The sequence below is a fragment of the Fopius arisanus genome, unplaced genomic scaffold, assembly GCF_000806365.1.
Source record: "Fopius arisanus strain USDA-PBARC FA_bdor unplaced genomic scaffold, ASM80636v1 scaffold00001, whole genome shotgun sequence".
Lineage (NCBI taxonomy): Eukaryota > Metazoa > Arthropoda > Insecta > Hymenoptera > Braconidae > Fopius > Fopius arisanus.
The window spans coordinates 2,573,073-2,597,875 of NW_011887740.1; the positions used below are offsets into that span (position 1 = coordinate 2,573,073).

General features: G+C 37.4%; 1 protein-coding gene across 1 annotated transcript in view; it reads left to right on the forward strand.

Annotated features, from left to right (window-relative positions):
* The first annotated feature begins 1,090 nt into the window (after window positions 1-1,090).
* Kdm3 (Lysine demethylase 3) overlaps window positions 1,091-24,803 on the forward strand; it is a 121,309-nt gene continuing 97,596 nt past the window's right edge. The window contains exon 1 of the mRNA XM_011316496.1: window positions 1,091-2,162. Coding sequence (XP_011314798.1) covers window positions 2,007-2,162 — 156 coding nt within the window. The 5' untranslated portion in view covers window positions 1,091-2,006. The remainder of the gene's footprint in view (window positions 2,163-24,803) is intronic.

Here is a 24,803-nt window from a genome sequence, read left to right on the forward strand (position 1 = left end):
TATCTCTGGGTTTATCGTGTCCAAGAGTTCAAGTTGCACGCGTCGAGACGTGATGCGTCCCCTGGCATTTTGTCAACTAGAAAAATGATGACCTTCTGAGTCTCTATAAAAAATCACTGCCGTCCCCGGGGGAGTCGCCCCGGGGGCTCTTTCCCCTCGTCCCTTCTAAAACCGTGGAAAAAGTCACTTCCAGAATTCAAGTGCAGTGTCTACACATTCCCGTCGGAATATTCCCTGATGATCACGAAAAAGTTGGAAAAATGACGCATGAAAAAATGACAAATGAAAAAAATCAAAATCAATATCAAAAATTTTCATCTTTTTTCAATAATTTTTCATTTGCCAATACAATTGATAGATTATTTTTTGACATTATTGTACAAGAAAGGCAATGGCTTCATGTCTCAGTGAATGAAATTTTGTTTTCAACTTCTGTAAATTCTAGGAATTTTTGGAAGCATTCTACAACGTGAACAGTTTATTGTCGAATTTCTGCTGAAATTATCGTGGTCAAAGGACAACGATTATTTCATTCCTATAGTAAATATTTGGAGCACGAGACGGGTGACGAATGTTGCCCGAGGGACAAAGGACTCGGCGATTCGCAGAAGTGTCGGGAACTGAAAAACAAAAACAAAGCGGTATCGATTTTCTGAGTTTGGGGGGGGGGAGTTTTAAACCCAACACTAGATACACAAGGTTAGATATTTATTTCCCCTCAAAGTGAAGTCGTGCTGACTAGAACGGGCTATTTGTGAAAATCCGTGGAGCTGTAATTTTTTGGGGGATTACGGAGTGGACTAAATTATGTAATCAACGCTCACTTTTGCAAGTCAACAAATAAAAATCGGTAAAATAAAAATAAATGATATTAAAATTTAACTAAAAATCAAGAATAACAAGAATAACAGTATTCTCAATATCGGATTATTAATATTTTCGGGGATTAAAAAAATAAAAATAAAAGGAAATAAATAGTTGGAGTTTCCGCTCGAGAGTTTCAAATCCAACACCAGATATTTATTTTACAACTTAAAACTCATAGTACCTCAATTCCAAATAATTGAAAAAGTGTAGGACTAAAATGACAATTAAAATGAAAAATAATAAATAATAAATTCAGTGTTTGAAGAAGAAAAAAGAAACGCCCCCCTGGAACTGTAAGTAAGAGTGCTGTAATTTTCGAGAGTTTGTTGAATTTTTGGAGATTGCGGGTGAATAGCGGTAGTGTGGTGAATTTGAAAAAGAAAAGGTAATCGATAGTTGGAGTTTTGGGTCGAGAGTTTTAAACCGAACGGAACGAAACGCTAGGTATTCACGGTACAACTCCGGGACTTTCCCCACCCCGAGCGGTGGTGGTGGGGGCAGAGGTGACGGGGGTGGGGCGCGCACAGGAGGTCGTTGAGGGCCTCCCTGCCTCTTTAGGCCGCAGTGCGCGCTACGCGATATCGCTGGCCGGTCATGTGTATATCCCCGTCATCCATCACCTCTACACCTGTGCCGTACGATCCAGTGAAAAAACAATCACACGAGTCCAACCAGTACAACCCAGTGCATATCCCCAAACAAACTCAACTCAATTCAGAACATCAATTTATCCATTGTTGTTGTTTACATTACTAATAGACCTGGCGTCTCCTGATGTTTTTTGGATTTTTATCGGTGAATTGTGGGGAGTGAGGGATGCGAAATAAGTGAGATAAGTGAAAAAGTGTCGAGTTGTGGAAATAGTTTTGGAAGTTCACCTGGTGGTGCTGACCACTGTTTTCGGGTTTACGTGGCAACTGGCCTCAAAACACGTCACGTGAGCCCAAGGCTTGTGGATACATCTAGCTGTTGAGAAGATTCTGGCAGACACCGTAAATTCCCGCCAACTCCTCTGGATTGGAGCCATGGGACCGCTCAGACCACCGGATTGACCAGCGAATCATTGGATTTTCTTGTGTTGTGATTGTGCGATACGGCGGTGTGCTTTTGTTTTTCATGGGATAGGTCAGCCGATTAATATGGCGTACAAGTTTAGAGAGGAAATTGTGGGGAAGAGATTCCTATCAGTGAGTGGTTTTGGAAAGCTCAAAGTGAATAAAATAAGTGAGTGGGGGTGGCGTGCTGGTGTTATTCGCGCTGCCAGTCATAGGGATAACAACTGTCCTGATCTTCAGGTGAGTTTTTCATTTTTTATTATTTTATTGTGCGAACTAATCGATGTGGACAATGTATCTACGTCCATGGAGTTGTTAAAAAAATTTTTAAACGGTTTTTTTCTCGATAAAAACTACAGCAGTTCTCGGAAAATTAAACAAATGACGCGCGGTCTACATCGTTATTCACTTGTTTCATCGGGCGAATCCGCCGGAATTTTCATATTACTCTCAATGCACGATTTAAAACTTCGTAGAAAGTTTCAGATGGTTAAGTTGAGTTAAAAATTCAGCGATGTGGTATGAGAAATTATTATGAAAATTATAAGTTCTGTAGAACTCTTGAGGAAAGGTATTGATTTTGTTTTCGATCATTCTTCTGATACACGAATTAAATTTATCTTAATTTCTTCATAATCTCTTGGAGTCCGGGGAACCGCGAAAAATAAGCGATTGGTGCTCTGGGAATTAATGGGCGGGGGATTTTATTCAACGAAATAGTCGGAATGATTTGGTGGCTTTTTATCGTCTCGTGGGGGAACTCTGAAAATCAACAAATCATTTCCCGGCCAGTGACTCTTGGGCGATCGATCGGGTCTCTCTCACTCTTAGGGGAATGTTATTATCGAGCGGAAAAAGGTTTTCTACTTTCTCGACCTTCTCCTCGACGGATCCCCGTCCCACCCTCCGGGGGAATTTGCGGTGTGGATTTATTCACGTTCTGAGCCGAGAAAAAGCCGCTGGCCTCGATCAATTGGGGGAGACGAGGGTTTTCTGGGGTTTTTCGGGAATGTGGGAATTGCCCCGGGCGCGGTGGGTTCACTCGATCATGGGGCGGGCATTTTTCGGATTTGAAAAAACGGAGAGAAATTGCTCATTGAACTCACCCTGACGTTGTTGGACGAATAATTATCGTAGACTCATCACGAATATTCAAGGCGTTAAGCAATTTTTTAGCAACAATATGATGATACATTTTCTGTCAATTTGGGATTATTGAAAATTCAAAATCCTTCCATTGAAAATCCCAAACATAATTTTCTAAATTTGACAATTTTTTTAAGAAACTTTTTTCTTAATTTACACTGTTAAATATTTTTTTTTTAGTAAAATTTTTCAACAATGTAGAAGTAAATGGAGGGAGTTTCGGGAGCTGATTAAAATTTTTTATTAGTGGGATAATGAATTGAGGGGACATATGCATTATTCTTGTGCGTTGTAATGGGAAATGACCTTCTGGGGTATTCAAAATGGTTATTGAATTGTAGATGGATGCAGTAAAGAAGGGATAAGGAGCAACCGCGTGTCATTGTGCAAATGGTGAGGGGTTTAATGGGTTTCCGATTTACGGGGAGATACGATGACACCGGGGAGAGGACGTACACATGTATATTGTTGGGGATTTAGAGGAGTGAGGACGGGTGAAACTGAACGGGGATCCGTTCATGCACGAACTCATCACGGGTCGATGGTCAAATCGATAACACCGAGGCGCAAAGTCACTCGAGTATCCACTCCTCTCTAAATTTATGGTCGGGCTTTTGATTTTTATTTTTACGTGTAGATGTGACGTGGATTTCCCCGGGAAATTCACCTCTGTCCCATCAAGTCTCAAGGGAAAATACTTGAATATTTCATAATCACCAGATTTTATTGAATATACATGTATTGTTGCTGAAAAATCGGACATTTTGTTGAATATTCAGTGGAATTTTATCTTCAAACTTATAACTATCCAATCAAAATGACATATCTCTTCCCTAATCGTTTCCTAATTTCCGTGTTGCGGAATTTTTCGTGAGGGAATTATGGGTTTCGTATTTTTCATCGAGTATTTCTCTCCGAGTGACATATCTTGCTTTATGAGATAATCTCAGTGAAAATGGTGAAAAATAGTTTAGACTAGTGGAGGAAAAATTTAAAGATATTTGGGTTACGACGTGAGTGGTTTTGGAGGATGTTCTCTGTTCGGTAGAACGAATACACGAGAAATTGGAACGCAAGAAGTTGTATCCGGTTGGTAGAGCGAACGCTCATGAGGCCGCGCTCGACTGCCTCGTGCCTCGTGTCTGTCCGTTGAGAGATCCGTTATAACGTTCTATTCACATATTTTCAAGACAAATGAAAAACATGAAATCATCGACAATTCCACAATCAATAATTCACCAGAATACGGAGAACAAAATTTAATAAAAATTACCTAAACGATTTAAAACTGTAAAGCAGTACCAGTGAAATAACGTATCTATTTATCTATCTACCTAATCGTCTGGTAATCATGCTATGTTTTAGTCTTTGGTGAAAAAATTAACTAAATGTTCGGTAATTTTTGTCCAACGATTAGATAACTTTCACCAAGTTGACGAACATTACTGTGTCATACGGTAATTTTTCCCAATGGCTAAATACAACACGGTTACCCAACGGATTGGTAATTTTTACTCAATTTCTCTCTCTGGGTACAATTCCACTTTTTACACTCAATTTTTCCGTACAGTTTTGATCAAATTACCTATTCAAGGCGCGCATTTTTGCTCCCTAATGAGCAACCGCTCGGAGAAAGTTGGTATTCATTAGAGGATAATGGGAATACCACGAATTAATGAGTATTTATAAGTGGAGTTGACAGAAAATTGGGTGAAGCGCTCTGAAAACCATTTCGAGTCATTAAATTGTGATATGCGTATTACTATTTTATTTTGAGACGAAATCAAGCAGAACTTAGTTCGGAGATACTTTTAATTTTCTAATTTATGGATTGTTACTCATCTGGAGCAAAAACTCTTCGCGAGTGTTTGGGAAAATTTAATTTTTCGCGTCAAGGAATTACTGATATTTCGGTAATAATGCGAATTTAATAACACGTTTTGAAAATGGCCGATTAAATAGGGAATTCACAATAATAGATGGCGAAATTTTTCGATTGTCAATCATTTCAGCGATTTGGACTTTAAAATTAAAGTTTCAGCAAATAGAAGAGAAAATGAAAAAATTTCTATTTAATTTTTTTTTCTTGATTATGGAGAATATTGTACCTTTAAAAAATACGTAAATTGATGGCTGAATTTGATTTAAATCATACAATCGATAAGATATCAGAACCATTACTCAAATCTTTTTTCTGCAGCGAATTGGCAAAACGAGATAAGTTACCACAGCTCTTGGGCGAGTCTTTCAGAAATATCTCCGAAAGTAACCAAGATAATAAAATTTCTGTTATAACGATGTTTGCAGAGCTCATTGTGGGCACCAAAAATTATTTTCACATAAATTTCGCTATCTCTTTTCATTTCGTAGATATTTTCGAAAACTTTACTAAAGGGTAAAGTCAGTTTATCCCACTTTGCCATCTCGTTACAGAATTTATCTTGGATTTCTGTTAAATTGATAAAAACTGGAATGTCACTGAGTACCCAAGTTGTGAGGTAATTTTTTTCAAATTTTTTTCCACTGTGTGGCGTATCTGTTGATATTGGTGTGGTCCTAGAGGGCGAAATTGCGCAACAGGACGTATCGATGGATCGGATTCATTGAACCGTAGGTGATGCTGGAATGCAAAACCATTGTACATTGTTCGTATACCTCTAGCCTTCGTATGACTCGGCTTCCTGTCAAATTCAGTTTTATTACATTTTTACTGGTGCTGATTTTTTTTTCCCTCTCTCTTTCTCTCGAGCCTTTTAATGACTCGGCGATTGATGGGCAAGCATAAAATTCTAGTGGTAATGGCTCGAGAAAATACGAGCATCAGGCGTCATGCAAGTGACGAGGTCACTGAATAATGACGTGTTTATTTGAACTGGAAGGAATTAGTGGGGACGGTGGATTTCTCCGGGATTGTGTCGGGTCAATCGTGAATAAATGTCACTTGTAATTGTGGGAATTTCGGTGGCGCACGTAGAAACTCGGATACATGAGAAATTACGTGTTTCTGCTGACCCGTAGATATCGTTGGTTCGATTCTCGTAAATATTTTTGGTAGGCAATTTCCGGGAATAGAAAAATTTTTTTTTTGTTTAGAAATTAATTGTGCGAATTTTTACAATGGCCGGATATCAGACCTGTTGCCACGATATTCATTTCAGCGAATGATCTAGATATCGATTGATTCGTGGGGAATTGAAAACACTTGGTAATTTTTTCAACTCCTGCGTTTATTCATTTTTATTAGCATAGAATCCTCGAGTCATCTAATTTTATCTTTAACATGAGAAATCTTTCTCCTCTGCGTTTCTCCCGAATGGAGAACACTTTAACTTCTAAACAGAAAAATAACAAAATAATCTCTCTCTCCCTTTAATAAAAAAGACTTGCAATAAGGACAACCATCGTTCGGTGAAAATTCCAAATATGAATTTTCTCCCAGGAAAAAAATTTAACAAACTTTCTATTTCAACTCTCAACAGAAACAAAAACAGTATATGAATTGAACAGAAATCATTCCAACTTCACGGAAGTATCCCCATCTCACCTCATCGAGGTGATATTTCCCTGAACACATCCGTGAAATAACAGTAAAATTCAAACGACAGATGATTGAAATTCCCCGAGTTGTAAAATTTTCAGAAACGTCGCGAATTGGAATGGCCCGAGTCATTTGAATCACCGGAGAGAAAAGCGTTAAATTGTGCGGAATAGAATTCCTTGAGAATTGTGGATTTAATGCCACGTGCCAATGACGAACGAGTTGCCTCGGTGGGCTGTCTCCAACGACGTCGGTGGCTTTTCTGTTTATCCACCTGTCGGGTTCATACCGTTATGCAGTGTTGCATTGTGGCGCACCACGAAAACCATTTAAGGCTCCCCCGTGGTTTGTGACGCGTTGCACACTACATTGCCCTGTACTCACTATTTTTTTTACCCTACCCCCTCAAGCCCTCCCCCCACAACAGAGGTGCTTACCTGTCTGCATGTACGGGGTTTTATGGTGTATATTATTCGAGGAGGGATTTCAAACCCAAACTACCGAAAATTACTGCACCTCCTGGCGGTTTTCAGTCATTAAAATTCGGCTTTTGCTCAACGAATAGCCCGGCACATATACCCATCCCCTAAACACTGCTCTGGGGGGATTTAGTTTAATACCAAATAATAGGAATTAAATGCGGTAATGATTCTCTTCTTCAATTTCACACGCCGTTTTTTTCTCGTAGTCAACTGCTCGCTGTCCTGAGCCGTTTGTTCACGCTCCATTTGCCCCGAGGAATCCACGTCTCGGACAGTCTTCCGGGGTCTTCAGCCACCCCCCCTCCCCTTTGACCTCTTCTTCTCCCTTTTTCCCTCTTTGCTCTCCCCTATTCTTCGGTTTAATTAATTTCAGAGTTTTTTTTCTCTCGATGTTGACTATGAAAACATTTTTTTTTTTTTTTTGACTTCGGGGTGGTGCGGTGTAGGCAAGAAATAGCCCGGGAAATGGGCATCGGGTGTTCTTAGGATGGGAAAAACAGGTTGGACCCAGCAATAGTTTCAAAAGCCGTGGGTTCGTTGACCCAGTCGGCTCCCTCGAGCTCTACTTAATTTCAGACGAAAAGAGACCAACGCACACGCACCACAACCGCTCACATTTTTTTTTCTTTGGGGACGTCGCCCGTTTCTCGATAGATCATGGGCTGCGCCCTTCTGTCTTTCTGTTGGAGAATTTCAGTTAGTTTTCCGGAAAATGGTTTCAGTTTCGAGGATTTTAGAACAGGTTTTAATTGAAAAATTAATTACTCCATTGTTTATTATGGAAAGAAAAAAAAATACAGAGGGAAGCTATATTTCACTTTTTCGTGATTATTTTTCTCACTCCGATTTCGGCTAATCGACGTGCGGTATTCGTGGTCTCGTGATAACTTCGCATTAGGGTCGCTTTGATGATTTCCCTCTAGCCTGTCGATTGTTCTTTACGAATCTGTCAAAATTTGTGTACAGACGTTGATGGGTGTTGAGTAAAATTAATTAGTCGATTAGAAATGAACCAGTTTGGGGAGAACTCATTGAAGGAAATCGATAAAATTGAGAATAATGTGAAGATGTTACGATATCCCCAACAGTACACATCGATAAAAAATTGAACACCCGTCAACCTTCTGAATTTTTCTTTTTTTTAAATATCTTTAAGGCATTAAGAAATTAATTCAATATTTCCCTCAAATTTCCCGCGGTATTAACGATCGGAAAAAGTTTTTTGAAAAATCAGTCAACTTATAATTTTTTTCGCAACCTTCGAGAGTGAAAAATCATAAAAAATGACAGGTTCAACCCTGAGAATTAAAAGGATTATTTTTACTGGGATTTGTAGCAATTATTCGTGAAAAGAAATTTTTTCTCTCAAGACCTCGTCATGTTTTTTCTCTCCTTTTCTCCTGACAATGTGCCTCACGTGTTTGAATCTCGCACGAGTTGCTTTTCTTCAGAGACGCTTTGTTGGTGGCAACAGGAGAAAAACGAGGAAATTATCTGTCGAGAAAAAATAGAGGCGACTATCGTTATCAATTTATCTTTACCGGTACTATTCCGGGTCGATAACCTTGCACGCGAAATTGACCAATTGTAGTATTGTCTCGGAGGGGCTGAATTCGATTACAACTTTGTGTTTCCGTTTTCGAATCATAAATTCAACCGATCAATTCCTCTCGTTATTGTATTGTCTCGGGGGTTTAATTTAGTAAAAGCTGAGAGCACGGAAAAATTTTCTACTCTAGTTTGGTAATTAGTTGAATTAATCATTACATTTGGTGCACATTCCGACAAACATGTTTGGGAAATATCAAAAGTCGACAATTGGATATATATATTTATTCCGAGGTATTATTCATCTGGTCGGTAGGAATAGGTTATTTGGAATTAATTTTATCCATTTCAGAAACATTCCACGCTTTCAAGAATACTTTCAGTAATTATTAAATTAAATCACTGATTTCAATGCAAAATAACGAAAATAGCTGTAATTTAGCGTGAATCCTTTGAGGGCGTATATTTCGTGAGGGTATTTGAGGCAAAAATATGAAATACTTTCAATGAGCATTATGCAATGAGCAACAAAGAATGCACATTGAAGCCGATGAAATATAGATTTAGGTAAGTGTTACTGAAATCTATCGACTCGAGTGGTTCTCTATTTGAATAATTCTTCCCAGGTTGTGGTACAGAGAAACGTTTAACTCTCAACTGTTACCAATACATTCATGAGAGGTTGGATTACGCAATTAGACACCCACGAGGTCCTTACGTGAATGTTGCACTGGGTATTTTCTTACGACTCGGTCTCCACGCGGACTCCCACGAAAATTCGCACAAAGATAAATCATTCCTCATTTTCAGAAAAAGTCATTCTTAGAAATATCCACTACCTCTATTCTTTAACTAAAAAATCAGGAATTCTTTTTTTTAATTCACAGTGATTGTTATTTACCAAAACTTATATTATTTTTAATATAACAGTTAAATTAAATTCACTCGACACAAAGGTGATGTTGAAAAAATGGAATTGATCTGAAATTTTTGAATGATTTTAATCATTTGTTTGAAATCAAACAAATTGTTAATGGCGTGGGAATGAAATTTAATGAGAATGCGGCATTGCGAGTAAATGATTTTTTCGCTTGCTCTCGGGATATTTCTTTTGAAGTTCAGGGAGAAAGAAGTGTGAAGTTCTGTAATTGATTCCCTTAATTTGCGGTTATTGTATTAAAAGTGCAGAGTAATGTTCCGGATTGAGGAAGGATTCAGGCTTTGGAATTGAAAATCTGTTGTTTCCAAGTGATGTTTTGTATACTTTTAAATTGAAAAAGTGTTGGTTGAATTTTCTGAAGAAACACCTGTTGGATTTTTACGAAAAAACTAGATGCAAAGAAGATCTCATGTTTCTTTCTATGTTGAATCGCTCATTCAAAAATCTCCATGTACACTCGCTCAGTGAAACTACACTGAGAACAGAAAATTTATCTTTCCAAGTATATTTACAAACTACAAGAATATATATTTGGCAACAGCATGACATATGCAAGCATTTATACAAATTTACTGGTGGGAAGTAAATATATTCGGCAAAGGCATTTTTTCAATTGTCAATTTGATTTCATAATTGTCTCCTCTCTCGTTTTATTCCACAAAATTCTCGTTCAATCGTCCGTTCTATTCATTCACTATTTTCTATTATCTCTTTTTCAACAATTTCCCCCCGAAGTCTAGGAGATCTCCATTTGCGGAATTATCTTAAGAATGTTCTACACCCTTTTCTCAACGTATAAAAAATAATTATTATTATTACAAATAAATTCATGGAATGAATGAATAATTTTTTAAAATCACGTATATTTCGTTTTTCTGACAATCTATCAACATGATTGACATGAAGAAATATAACGTTTTTGCGCTTTCTTCAGATATTAAATAATGACAAAACGCAAAAACCCTATATTTTTTCCACGTCGATCCCATCGTAAGTCCGCCATAAAAATGAAAACGTGAATTATGACAAAAAACGTGTAGAGCATTGTTAAAAGATTTTTGATGGGACTGAAATTTTTTGTAACTGATGGGGGCGGTGGAAAATGTAGTTTTTAATTGAAATACGGAAGGTAAATATTCGAATAATTGTTGGAGAGACTCGTCTGGTACTGAGACCGTGGTAAACAATACCTACCCGACCCAGTTTCCAAGTCTTGCGCGTAGAAAGCGGCTTGCATAACCCTCTTGGGTTGTACTCCTGTACCACTCGGACTCAGTCGTTTGCGCTGGTTTAAAAAAAAGGGGGGGAGGGTGGTGGCGGGTGGTGGGTGGCAGGGGGAGGGGTGTAGGAAAATAAATATGGAGAATAAAAGAGAGAGGTGAATAAGATCAAGAGTTCACCACCTGTGCAACGGCACATGTGGGCGTCTTTTTAGACTAGGGCGAGAGAGCAGTCGCTACCCACAGATATTCATTTCAATGGTGAATGGAAAAGGGGTCCCCCACTCGTCTGTGCCAAAAAGACCGGAGGCAAATAGCCTCTTTGATCAATTCGGGTAATGTCGTGGGGGAATGGGTACCCCCTCGAGGGAGGGAAACCGTGATAAATGGGATTTGGACGCAGTGAAATTGGGGAAAATGTATTTTAAATGTGCAGAATTGTATTGGATTTATCGCGGTTTTGGTTCAAATATTTTGTACGTGCAGAAAGAAATTATTTCGGGGTGTTACGTTTAGGAGGGAAAAGTTTTGACAGGCGAGTACGTGAATTAAAGATTGGGGGTTTCGCGGTTTTCAGGACGTTTAAATAGAAAAACAATGAAATATATTTAATATATATTTATATAATATATAATTATTTTTATATAATATATAATATTAATTATATAATATATATTTTTAAAGGATAGCATTTCCTAGAATTTTTGTGGAAGTTGAACATGACAAAAGTTTTAATAAATCAGTTCGGGAAATTAAGGCGAAAATGTTGGAAATAGGAATATTGAATATCTAAATTTCGTTGATTTTCCCTGAAACTTCCAGAAAGATTAAAAAAATAGTTTCGATTCATCTTATCAGAAAATTTAGAATTTTTTATTCGCCCAAATCTTGAAATTTGAGCGGAGCCACAGTATGTTGAAGAGTTATGATAAGACTGATAATATTTCAGTGAAAAATTTCTAAAATCAGTGTCGAAAAGCCGCCCGAAAAAAAACAATGGTTTCTCCCTCGTTTTTTTTCGTTTCTCCCCGTATCATAATTTCCTCCAAGTCTAGCTTACAGTGGAGTTCTAAGACAATGCTACATGCTCCTCGGGTTCTTCACAAAGTTTTCATGAGAAGAAGGGAGCGGCAGAGGGAAAGACAGGTCGGAACAAGAACAGGTTCTCGGCACCGCCGACGGCCGTCCATGGGCTCAGGTCACTCACCCAGATTTAACAAAACAGCCGGCCATTTTTTTCTATTCTCCCCCTTTTTTCACTCCATTTTCCTCCAACTTTGTTGACTGGCCCTAAACAAAATTTACTTTTCTCCTGTAGAAAACGTACGAAACGGTTTGCATAGGAAAAACGAACGCAGAGATCAAAGATTTCTTAATTTTCTTGAATTCCACTAGAACTTGGAATTTTCGTAACCATTTTTCTCCTAAATTCAATAAAATTAATCCCTCATGAAAATCCTCCTCATGCCATCGTATTTATCGTGAAATTTTTAAAAATCCAAGGATTTTATTGGTATTGGTAAAACGTACCTGTTCGGTTGACAACTAGTTTTTTTTCGTATGGATGGGTTCTCGAAGTTTTAATTGGTTCCGGCCGGCCATTTTGGTCTGTATGATACGATTGTTATTTCTTCGATGCAAGAGACCTCATTAAAGATATCCCCGGATTTTTCAATGTTTTAGCTGGTCGGTTTTATTTTATTCTTTAATTTTCCTGGTGGTATCAAGGTTAAACCACCCACTTGGTGGCCTCCGAGTAACCGTATACGCACTCGTAAATTAACTGCGCCCCGAGAGATACGTATAAAACTCGGAACTAATTACTATTCCTCATTCTTCGGTTAAATAACTATAGTAAAGATAAATATTTCATGAATATTTACTTCCATTACTGGGAATGTCTCGTTTGTATGGCATGCACGTAATTCCGATTGTTAGTTATGCTGTTGCGTTGGCTCGTTTTTTTAAATGTTTTCCTTATGAAAATGAAGATTTGAGCTTTGGGATTCTGTTCTACGGTGATGAACCTCAAGTTTTGGGAAGCGTCAATTTTTTTTTCTCTTTTTTTTGAGGTCTATGTATTTTTCACGCCTCATACTCGAGGAATCTTATCGGAACGCGTGCCAAATGCCGTCGTAAGGCAGGAGATAAATAAAACGATAAGTTATCGGAAGATTGCTTGGGTTTATCGCGGTTCTCTCGTATTTCACTGGTCCAGATATCTTCATGTACAGGTTATTCGTTATAAATAAAACATTTGGTTCGTAATGTGCGGGAATTTTGGGCATTCGGCGGTTCTCGACTGGTCAGTTTTTACATCAGGGGTTTCATTATTCTGTTATTTAATTGGTATGTTAACCAATTGAATTGTTATTATACTGTTTTGAAATATTATGGCAATTGCTTGTTGGAAGTAGGCGGAAATTCGGTTTGGTATTTTCAATCGATTGGAAAGCTCCGGTAATTGAATGAATGAATGATTTTTATCGACAGATGTGAATAATTCAAATTGTAAACCTTGAACACTGAAAGAAATCATTCTTCCAAATTTCAGAAATATTTTTTTCAACTTGAATTCAATGAAACTCGGATTATGACTCGAATTGTCGATTGAATTGGGAGTACTCAGTACGAGAGCACTGATTACTATATCAATAGATATGAAGAACAAATATTTATCCAAAAATATTCCATTTTTTACTCATTTTTAGGGATAATTGGGCTGTAATGTTTCACTTTTCCTCATTAATTCGTGAGTTTCATATTAAACATAATCGTGTGGGAATAAACTCTCAATTAGAAAAATTCACTGAATTTTCGGTGAAAACTGAAATTTCTTCGTTTCTTCGCACAAAGAAATGCCCTGGTGAAACACAAGATTTGATAATATGATTTATATTTTTGAACTCGTAATTCACGATTAAAAAAATGTAAATGACGAGATTTTTGCCATATTTGACAGTTTTCGAATCCTGATTGAGATCGTGTATAACAATGTCAAAAAAAAACGTTAATTATGATTTGAGATATAAAAATTTTTGAGTTGATATTTTCGATAGGACGCAATGAGATTTACCAAAAAAAAATGTCCTATCTCTTTTAGATTTGGTAATATTATTAAAAAACAAGTCACGTGCCAAATTTTTTTTTATGAAAAAAATGAAAATCCTTGTTATGCACAGCACCACAAGTCCTAACTTATAATTTTTAATGCGAAAATTGCATAAACAATCTCGTAATTTGCGTTTTTAAAATCGTGATTTACGGTATTCTACAAAATCGTGGATTACCATTCCGGCGCATAATCCATGTCTTCAAGTCTCGTGTTTGAGATGAAAATTTCTCTGTGTGTTCCATTAAATGGCATTCATAATGAGCATTAAATTTCCATAATTTCAACAGTCAATTCCTCCTCAGTTGGTGCCTCGGGGCAAATAATACCGTAAACAACTAGTCCTTTTCCCTGTTTTCAACTTGACGTTTGTCTTTACATCTCTGTACTTCGCGTCCTTGTGTGCCAAGTGATCCGGTTGACGTCATTACGATATGCCCACAGCTATTATTACGTCACGCACTCCACCAAAAGAAAAAGACAGAGTTACTTCTGCATAAGACAGTATTCAATGTGCAGCTCTGTCTACACGATTGCAAGGTCATCGAATTTTTCCCCTCGGTTGTGGATTTTCATCTCTCTGTACATTCTCAATTTTTATTTTTATTTTTTTTTTTTTTTCATTTAAATATTTACCAGTGAATGTTGAGAAACCGCGTGGGCGAGTACAGTTAACTGACCTTGTCTCCAATGCTTTCGGCATTTTTTTCTTCAAGGTTTACCTCGAATTTTGAAAATACACCTCAATCAACTTAATTTCACTGCTCGCGATTACGTAGTCTAATGTCAGAGGAATTGAATTTTCATTCCAATTTCGGGTAATTCCCCCGAATTTCAATAATTATAGACGGCAAAAAGTTCTTTTATTGCCACGGAATGTCCCTTTCATCCATGTACAATTCATTATGACAGACGGCTCTGTAATCAACTCGCTCGGGACGTAATTAGCGTCGGTGCAATGGCAAGTCTATCAGAAATATTTTCAAATGACTTCTCATTATTATTTTCTCTTTCTTTCGCTTTTTGAGTTGTGAAATAAGGCTTGAAAGGAGTAGATCTTTTCACTTGGTGACAAAAGATGTCTCGGTTGTGGACAATCCCGGGGCATATTTAGGGTCCCACACGCATGTCGGGATATGCTCCCAATGCGTTATGTCATGTAGTGTGCATCAACCAGAGGTCGTTGGCCCTGACGTGCGCATGGAGCGTGCCCCCAACTCTATATACCTAGTACATATGTATGATGTATGTATGTGCGTGTGAAACGCGTCACATATTCTCATTTTCTCTCATACTCACTCATTCTCTTTCACTCTCTCTTAATCGGCGCAAGCGTTGAGTACCAAAATTATTTTTTTATTTTTTTTTTTATTTTCGAATCTGAAGTTAAAAAATGGATGTTCTTGAATTTCGTAGAATTTTATATAATTTTTAAGCAGCATTTTTTAATAGCTGTTCTCGCCACATAATCTAACAATCACTAAAACACCCTCTGAAAATGATGAAAAATCAGGAAAATTCTGGTTATTTTGTTTATTTGTCGGATATTTATGTTCCATTAAGGAATAACAATTTTTTATTGAATACGATTTTATGTCACTCTCATGAGAATTACTAGCTGATTTTCGGTGAAATTACCATTCACAATGAATTATTTCAAGTGGAAAATTATTGTTTGTGGATTATTTATGGGAGAGTTTTTTCAACCTTCTGCAATTCCTACGGCAAATTTCATCGTCATTTTCTGGGGTTCGGGTCGGTTTCACCTGGTTTGCATAATTAAACTATAGGCAATTAAACTTCTATTAATTACGACAGTGGTAAACGCGATTTCTCGAGTGGAGATGGGACTTGTTACTGAAAATCATCGAGGAGACTAGCCAGGGGTTTCGTACCGTTTATTTTATTTCTAGTTTTTACTTTTACTTGGTGAAACTTTCTTTTCAACTTTTCACGCGCTTTCTGGCACTCGTGAAATGTACGAAACATCTGTTTTGAAAATGCCCTCAGCGGCGCGAGTACCGATATAAGTTTGAAAGGGATAGAGCGAAATATTTCTGTCGCATCTGCTTTCAGTTTCCTTCTGAAGTGTTCTGTTGAATGATAGATTTTTCGCAGAAGTTCATTTTTATAGAATTCATTATTCTATGCGGCAAGAAAAAATTATTTTCCAATTAAGAGAATCCTACGAATTAGAATATTGTAAATGAATAGATAGCAATATTTTACATTATACGAAAAAGAAAATGTCACGATTCAATTGATGAAGTATTCAGTGAGAGTGACATGAAAATCACAATTTTATTGGATTTTCATTGAAACATGAATATTCAGGAATATAAAGATATAAATTTTCACTTTCCAAAAATCAATTGTTAGATAATCAAATTGATTGCATGATACCTAAATCTTCAGTGGAAATTTAAAATAAAATATCCGGGATTTAGCTCTAAAAGTAAGAATTTTTTTCTCAGTATTTCAGCGACTAGAATCTCCATTTTTTATTCTTGTATACAACTTACACGGTTTTCCGCCAATAATGATTTTATATTTTTCGAAACGCTGAGGTAGAAAATAATCTTCCAAATGTGCCTCATGCCTCAAAATAATTCGTCTATTTCCTTCAAGGCTCTGCATATAAATGAAGTTGTTGAGTTTTTCAGTAAAAATCACTCGTGATTTTTTTCCTTGAAAAACTTAACAGCTTCGTTTGTTCACAATGCACCTTTCAGGAAATACTCCATAATTTTTACGCTGTTGAGGTATTATACCCTAAAATTAATGACAGGCTCGTCCCTAAAAGTTGATACATTTTTTCTCTCAGATGAAAATACTTGCGCATTTTGTTAAATTACCAAATAGTAGGTAAAGACTCATAACTCAAACCTGAAAAACATAAACCTTTATATGCAACGAACGTTTCGGGAAATGCCCATAATTTTGAAGCTATTGTTTTACATAAAAGAATTCATACCGCAAAAGTGCGACATTGTGTTATCTCTGATGGTTGCTACTTGCGTATTCCAAAAAATTAACAAATAGTGTATAAAAAGAATAATGATCAATGGTACGTGAAAGGGAGGAAGAGGGAAGCTAGCGGTTTGTCGATCGACCGTTACACGATCCACACGTCCCCCTCATTCTTGTTACTCTCCTTGGAGGCATTAATCCAAGCATCGTCGAGGAGATGGCCCTCTCTTTGGTCCCGAGGCCGCAATTATCGCATACTCCATGCACCAGGAGCTCGAAAATATTTTCTTTGGCCCCAGTCCGACCCTCGGTCCACTGTAATCCGGGTCAGGCCTTCTTTATCCCCCTCTTTTTTTTTTTTCATCTCGAATGTCGGAGAAGCAATACTCACGTGTAGGGTAATTAAAGCATAATGAGAAAACGAAAATACAAAGAAGTTCAGGGGATTGGAGCACTCTCGGGAATATTTGATGTCGGGAGATGCAAGAGAACCTGTGGAAAACGAGGGCGAGGAACTTGGACGGATGATGAGAATGAAAAAAATGGAAAGAGTGTCAACGGCTCGGGGTGGGGAAATGTTCGGTATGTGGGGCAAAAGGGCTCTGATGGAGATCAATATGTCGCCCTCGGCACCTCTAACGTCGGGCCTATGTGTCCAGCCTCGACACACCACTTCTTGTGGTTTTACACGGGGATATAAATATATTTCTGTCAAGAGTAATAAGATATTCTTGATATATTCTTATCAGAGGAGAATATCGAGTTTGAAACGGTTTTCTTCGGATCAGTCATTCTCATCTGCCTCTACGCAACTATCAGATTATTATCTAATACATGACCTTGAATGAATTTCAATAACAAGTTGTTTCATATAACTGTAGTATTTCGATCTGGAATGACTACCTGGAAATTATTGCCCTGGAGCAATCTGGACAGATCTGGTTCAAAAAGATATTTTCTTCTGTCAGGATTATCAATCTTTGGCTGAAATGGTTTTTTTTTCTTTTTAATGACGTCTTGGCACAGGAAAAGTCACGGAAAATTATGTGAGATTTTCGTAATTCTGCGGCCAAATGACGTTCTGTGAAAAATTATTTCCGCGTTTTGAGTAATATCAGGAAAAAATTGCGCAGAGCTCTCGTAAAATTTCAGGTTCGGCCTGTAATTTACTGCATGATTCCTGGTTTCGGAAATCATGAGTTTAGAATTTTTTTCTGTTGTATTTTTCGGATAATTTTGGGTGAACTTTTGAAGGAAAGATATTTGAAATTTCAGTCAACAGGAGAATCAATAAATTTTTTTCAACTTTCTGAAATTCAGACGATTTTGAAAGGAATTTCCAATATCTTTAGGCAATGTAGAAGTCAACGGGAAATTTCGCGGAATTTTCTACAATTTTTATTCACTTACCCGAAATTTGTTTACTGAAATTTACGTGTCCTACGATTTTTAATGAAAATTCCATATAGGTACGGAAAACCTCGCGCAAAAATTTCCCAACAAAACTTTCTGTGTTCACATTAGAATTTTTTCAACGAATTTGTTCCCGTGTGCTATCTCGTTAGCGAAGAATATTCCCATCTCTTCTAATCCCACCTCACAATTCACTGCATAAACTATCTATTACGAAAGTGCGAAACAGAAAAAAAAATCTAATACCACACCAGGCGCAGAGTTTTCATTTTTTCTCCGAAAAACCCATAAAAATCTCGATTACTTCTCACTTTTAAATCACTCATTATCAACAATCCCAAACCGTCGAACGTGCGCAACAGCAACTAGAACGTATCCATTAAAATAAAATCCCTTCGAAATTTACTGCACAGTGTAATTGAAATTCTACGCCAATCAATTATTGTTGCACATACCAAGACATTTTTCCAACGGAAGTGGAGCATTAAGAAATTGTTCCATTTATCATTCTCATAGAGGAAATATTTTTCATCCAGTGCACCTGTTTCTTCGTTTATTGATTTTCATTCCTGTTATTTCAGGATTGTTGAATAAATTTCTATCTTTGTATCTCGCATTTTTGAGAGGCTCCGAAGATGCTCCGAAGAAAACGCGCAATATCTGCGGTAAAATAGTTTCTCTTGGGGTGTACATTGGCTTCCGGCACTGGCCTTTGTAGCAAAGTCCACGATAAAGAAAAAAAATAAATGGCGATAGAGGAGGTAACAACAATTCCCCTTCCACCCCATCTTGTATGATCGGCGCCTTTGATGGTCACCATGGTAACAATGGTCTCTTTTCTCGTTCATATGCAGTGTCGTGACTCGACTCAGAATTTTTTTCTTTTTAATTTCCATACAAAAATCGGATTACACCGAATCGAACTCTTGAGCATTGGACGTTCTCCTCTTCTTTCAACATTCTAGATTGAAAAATGAGTTTGGGGCTACTCCCACAGAGTTGTCTCGAGGGTCGAGGCGAAAATAGGTTTCAACTCTCCATTCTTTTATTTCTGGTTCCTCCTTTTTTTTTCAAGTTCTTTGGGGCGCTTTTTTTTTTCTTTTCGTTTTTTTAACACTCGACTAAAGCATTCTATTCTCGTCCCCTCAGATTCTCCACTCGACACATGAGATCTTTGGAAAAGTGCATCAGTCAGAGGATGTACACCTGATATTTTGAGACGGGACTATTGCTTCATTTTCATTTCTTGTTTTTATGAGGAAAGGAGAAATGAAAGGTGCGATTTTTTGGTCTCAGAATTAGACTTTCAAATGTCGTAACTTGGCGATTTTAAGTGAAGTCTTTTTCGCGTCTTCAGTTTTATCTTAAACCTCACGTGGTTCGGAACTCAAGTTCATTTCCAAGTGTCAAGATGAGAAATCCACTGTTAGAAAATTAAACTTGAAATTTCGAGAACCGAAATTTTTAATTTTTAGCAATTATTCATTTACGAATCATTTAATTTCTCGAATATTCTGGTGATGATAGATTTTCGGGAACAACGGCATATTCAAATTATTCTTCCAGATTGTCAAGATAAATGAGAAGTCTAGCGACTGTTTTCAATTAAAATTGAATTCAAACTCGTAAATTTGAAACTTCAGATAACTTGGTTAGCGAAATTTTAAGAATTTTTTAACAATCACTGAAAAAATTATCTGTTCTCCAATTAATATGACAGGATCACTTCATTGATTCACCAACATTATCTAATCCCACCCACCGCATTGATTATCCGAAGAACACAAATTTTTAAATAATTTTTCCATTATAAACAACATCTCCAATGATCAAGTGAATCCACTGCATTACAGCTTCGAATATTCCCATCTCGTCCCGTTAATTAAAAGAATAATTACAGTGGACAGTTGATGGAGTGTTAATTATTATGAATCACCTATTATTGGGTGGAGGATGTAGGTGTGCATGAGTTGGTGTTATTTATGAAAATATCGGTGAAGAGAAGACCTTTGGGTCCGTCGTCAAGGCAACGGGTGTCTCGAAGCACGCGAGGGGTGTGGTCCCGCCGAATTTATGTTACCACCACTATTACTATATATACCAGTAGATATGTGATATAAAATAGGTACATTCAGTGAAAATATACCGTTAGAGTAGCTGATAAAAACAACGTGACACTTCCAATGGGATGTGGTTTTGGATATTGATGGGGAGGAAAAACGAAAATCGAAAATATTTTGAGAGGTAACAGAGAGATATGTATATATGTATATATATATATATGTGTGCTTCTCTCTCCTGAAACCCGACCGCGTGTCTCTGGCGATGATGGTGGGAAAAACGTGGGTGGGGAATGCCGACACGGTTGTGCTTTGAATTAAAGGGGATATTACGGTATTCGATGACGGCCCTTCAACTGATCCTCATCACTGAGGGAAATATTCAATAAAAATTATGGAACTTTAATTCGCTCGGAATTTTGCAGAAAAAATCGGGAAAGGACGGGATTCAAGTTGATTTTGCAACTTCGTTGGAATTGATTTTTAGGATTATTTGGGTCTCAAAAATAAAAAAACTGACTTGGATCAGATGAAAAAACCATCTTGATCATCTATAACTGCAATGGTCTTTTATTACGGCACCAGTATTTTTACAGTTCTCTGACATTGAACCTACTTTACTGAATAACACCTGATTTTTTCTTCTCGATTTCACTGGAAATATTTAACTTTTTTTTCTCCAAGCCCCGGGATGATCACGCGATGATATTATACCCGGGGAAGGATCAAATCTCGATCCTCTTTTTTTACACTGTCGACTAGTCTTTCCAGTCCCCTCCGAGACTTGACGAATGTGGCTACGTCTATCCGGCCTTCGGTTTGGGTTAAAGGTGACCTATCGAAATTTCAAACCGTGAGACTCTTGCAGTATTTTTTCCAACATATTTCGCGATTTTATTGCTTCTTACAGATCATTCGGTCAAATCATTTTTCTCGTAACTTTCATCTTATTTTTACCCAAGACTTCATGAATTTCAATTACATTCCCAGGAAAATCAGATTAGGACTTCCTTTATGTTTTGATGTCAGACTGTTAGAAGTCTCAATTCGAGACTTTTAGAATTTTAAATCAATACCTTTCGAATGACTCAAGCAGACTTGAGTCCTAAACTTTCAGGACTCGAATTGAAATTTCCAGGAGTCTCAAGTGCAGACTTTAGGGCGTCTCCAATTAAGGCGTACAAGAATCTCATGTTAAGTCTTTCCAAAGTTTCAACTTGATGTCAGGTCTGCCGAAAGATTCAAGTCTTACTTCAAAATAACGCCTGTTTATTTTTTCGTACTTCAGTGAAGAAATCGAAAACCCCAATCTCCCAAATTCCATCAACTAATTCTTGTCCATCCTCTCGAGAAACGAGTTGGTCCAGGAAATGGAATTTCTCGGTATCCAGAAAATTGCTTCCCTTAACCTCAAGATCAAATGGGATGCTTCATGAACTCGAGGGATTGCCGTGATATTTTGGGGAATTGAAGGGGATATATCGGTATTATTCGCACAGAGGGTTGTGATGCCCCCCACCTCTCCAACCACTTTACGGGCTTTTCCATTACCCCGGTGGTATTATTTGCACTAAGATAAGGAGCGCATTCTGTCGTCAACTAAATACACCCGGGATAGAGCGCTCATCCGAGAATGCACGTATCCCTTCCACCATATGGGGATTTTGATTAAAACAAATCCAACTGTCATTCCCCCAGGATTCACCATTCTCCTGTGATCCTCGTGGATATCTCCCGTCACCTCTCGGATTTCTCTCACCCTCACCCTCATTCTCCTCCCCTTTTCGGAGTAAATATCAGACCAACGCCCAAAAAATTTATCGTGTTATTCAAAATTATTCCATCGATTCGGATCGAGAAAAATATCTATTAATTCTTTTGTTTTTTTTTTTGCGACATGTAATGGCAGCCACATTATCAGAATATTTTTTGCAGGACATTTCCATAGGGAATTCGATCGAATAATTTGACGTCGGCTATAATTAGGATGAACCGCGACTGAACGGCTCGGAATCTATTTGAAAATTCTTGGACATTTATCGAATACCGCATGGTAGATAAAATTCATATCTTCTATTCATTAGGCATTTTATCAATCCCTCTAAATTTTCTCTCTAATTTTTCACAAAATTTACTGTTTCTTTTTCACGAAGTAAGAAATTAATTAATTTCCAAGAACTCATTTATAAAAATGAGCGATCCATATTTCTAAATCTACTAATGATAGCGGAAATTTTCTCAAGATCTTTATGCCGATCAAAATAATAATTACAATTAAATTTTTCAAAAGTTGCGTGGCCTATATTAAATTCAGAGATATTTCTCGAAAATTAATCTGTTGACGAAATCGATCTTTCATCTCTTCACTGCTGATTTCTCTGTAAAAAAATCTGTTCACGTGAAGGCCTATAACTGCAATTGTCGTAAGCCCGCCATTTACGAAAAGACAATAAGAGTACATGCGAATGCCTTAGAAGCACCGTTGCATCTGATTAACATTTAAAAATGCATATTCGAAGAAAACGTGCGTCACGCGGTCGTGTAGGACGAACCGCGTGCTACTATTTGCAATTCCAAGTATGCGGTATATTCCCGATTCATCGCCAATATCAATCTACCCTTTTCTGTAATTTCCATAGGCACTTAAAATTTGCCCTCTCAGTACGTACCATGAACCCCCCATTGTCACGGAAGTGAGAGAATATCTGCATCGAGGGAGGGAATATCATTCCATCAGCTTGAATGTCCCATATTACAGTTTGAGTTTAAAGAGGTCCATATCCGATCTTCACTGCCCCTCCAACGAGTATTCAGCCGATTATGAAGTGACCCCTTCAGCACGAGTCCTTCCATCTGCGATAGCTTTGCTAATTTACATTATTAAATTATTCGGTAAAAATATTCCTCGTGATTACATCGCTGGAATATTCGTCCGATCCATCTTTTGAGGAATTCCATAATTTATCAGTTATACTTTTCGGATTTTTAGATTTCTAGAGGAGAACATCGTTATCAGTGGTCAGTCTATTTTGATTTCCCTCTCAAGTCTTCAGAGGAAATAGGATAGAATAGTTAAAAAATTTTCATTCCATTCCCCACGTTTTTGGAAATTTCGTCATCGAAAATTTACAATTGTAGAGAATATTAATGGCATATTTGTCAACTGGAGCGTGATAATTAATTAACTAAAGTGGCAGGCAAATTCCGGCGGTCATATTTGAAGGTTTTTATAATTTAGTCTTCTTCCGCGTACTCATAAAACAATTGCACTATGTAGTTTATAATTCGCGTGTTTCGGTTGAGATATTCAGAATTATCTGGAATGTGGGGGGCATTTTGAAATTTCATGAAGTCTTTTAGGCGGTGTGGTAAAAAATTGATGAAGTGGACCGATAAATCGAATTGATGAAGTGTAATTGCGAGAAGACTCTGTACACAGATGGAGCAGATGGATTGAGTGTCTGGCACGTGCGCCTCCGAGTCGAGGGTGACTGACGCAAGGTCGAACGGTGGCCTCCAACTTCCGGTGTTGGTAGACCAGTGACGGATCTGGGGGGACGTGGGGACGTGGGGACGTGGGGACGCGGTCATTGGCCCCGCCATTTTTCAATCTCCCCTTCTAATTTTTTTTTTCCAATCATCGCCGATTCAATTTTTCGAAAATCGAAAAAACGCGGTACTCCATTTCAGCCGAATCCCTAGGCATGACTCAATGTTTTTTGAGTTGTGGTAGCCCAAGATCTTTAAAAATATAGGAATAATAGGAAAAAATGAAAATGATTATAAATTGGACTGTCAATATTGCAGGCTAATCACCAGCAGTGATTTACAGTAGATTTTATAGCAGATTTACAGGATTTTTTTGGGGCAATTTTTGCAGAAAATTTAAACAAATAAGCGTTGTCGTTCCAAATATTCTCCAATGGCTCGTAGAAGTCGTTGAAAATTTCTCGGCTCATTCTTGTTTTATTGACTCGTTCAACTCCCCTAGGTTTTTTAAAATTTTAATAAGCGATTGTTCGAACACTGATGATAAAAAATCCCTATTTCGGCGACGGTCGATTATCCAATTTGTTTTATTGATACAATATTCCGGAATGTATTTATTCCTGTTATTCGGCCTAATTTTCAAGAGCGATGTTCGAAAACCGTTATCATGTGAAATCCTATAGAAATTTGAGGAACTCTTGTTGAAAAATCATGCATTCCATATTTTTGTTTAAATCTTCTGAATGTTCAATTCAATTATGCCCGAAAAATCATGTGAATGATGTTAGATTGGGTTTTGCCATTCTGAAGTTAGATTCTAGTAGACGTAAAATTAGACATGAAATATTTACGCTCCTCTACTGAAATTTTCGAGCTATGTGAAGTTGGCATCGAAGTTTGAAAAATCTAACTTTTTTTTGTTGGTTTGGATTGTACTCATTGAGTACTTGAATGTACCCTGTG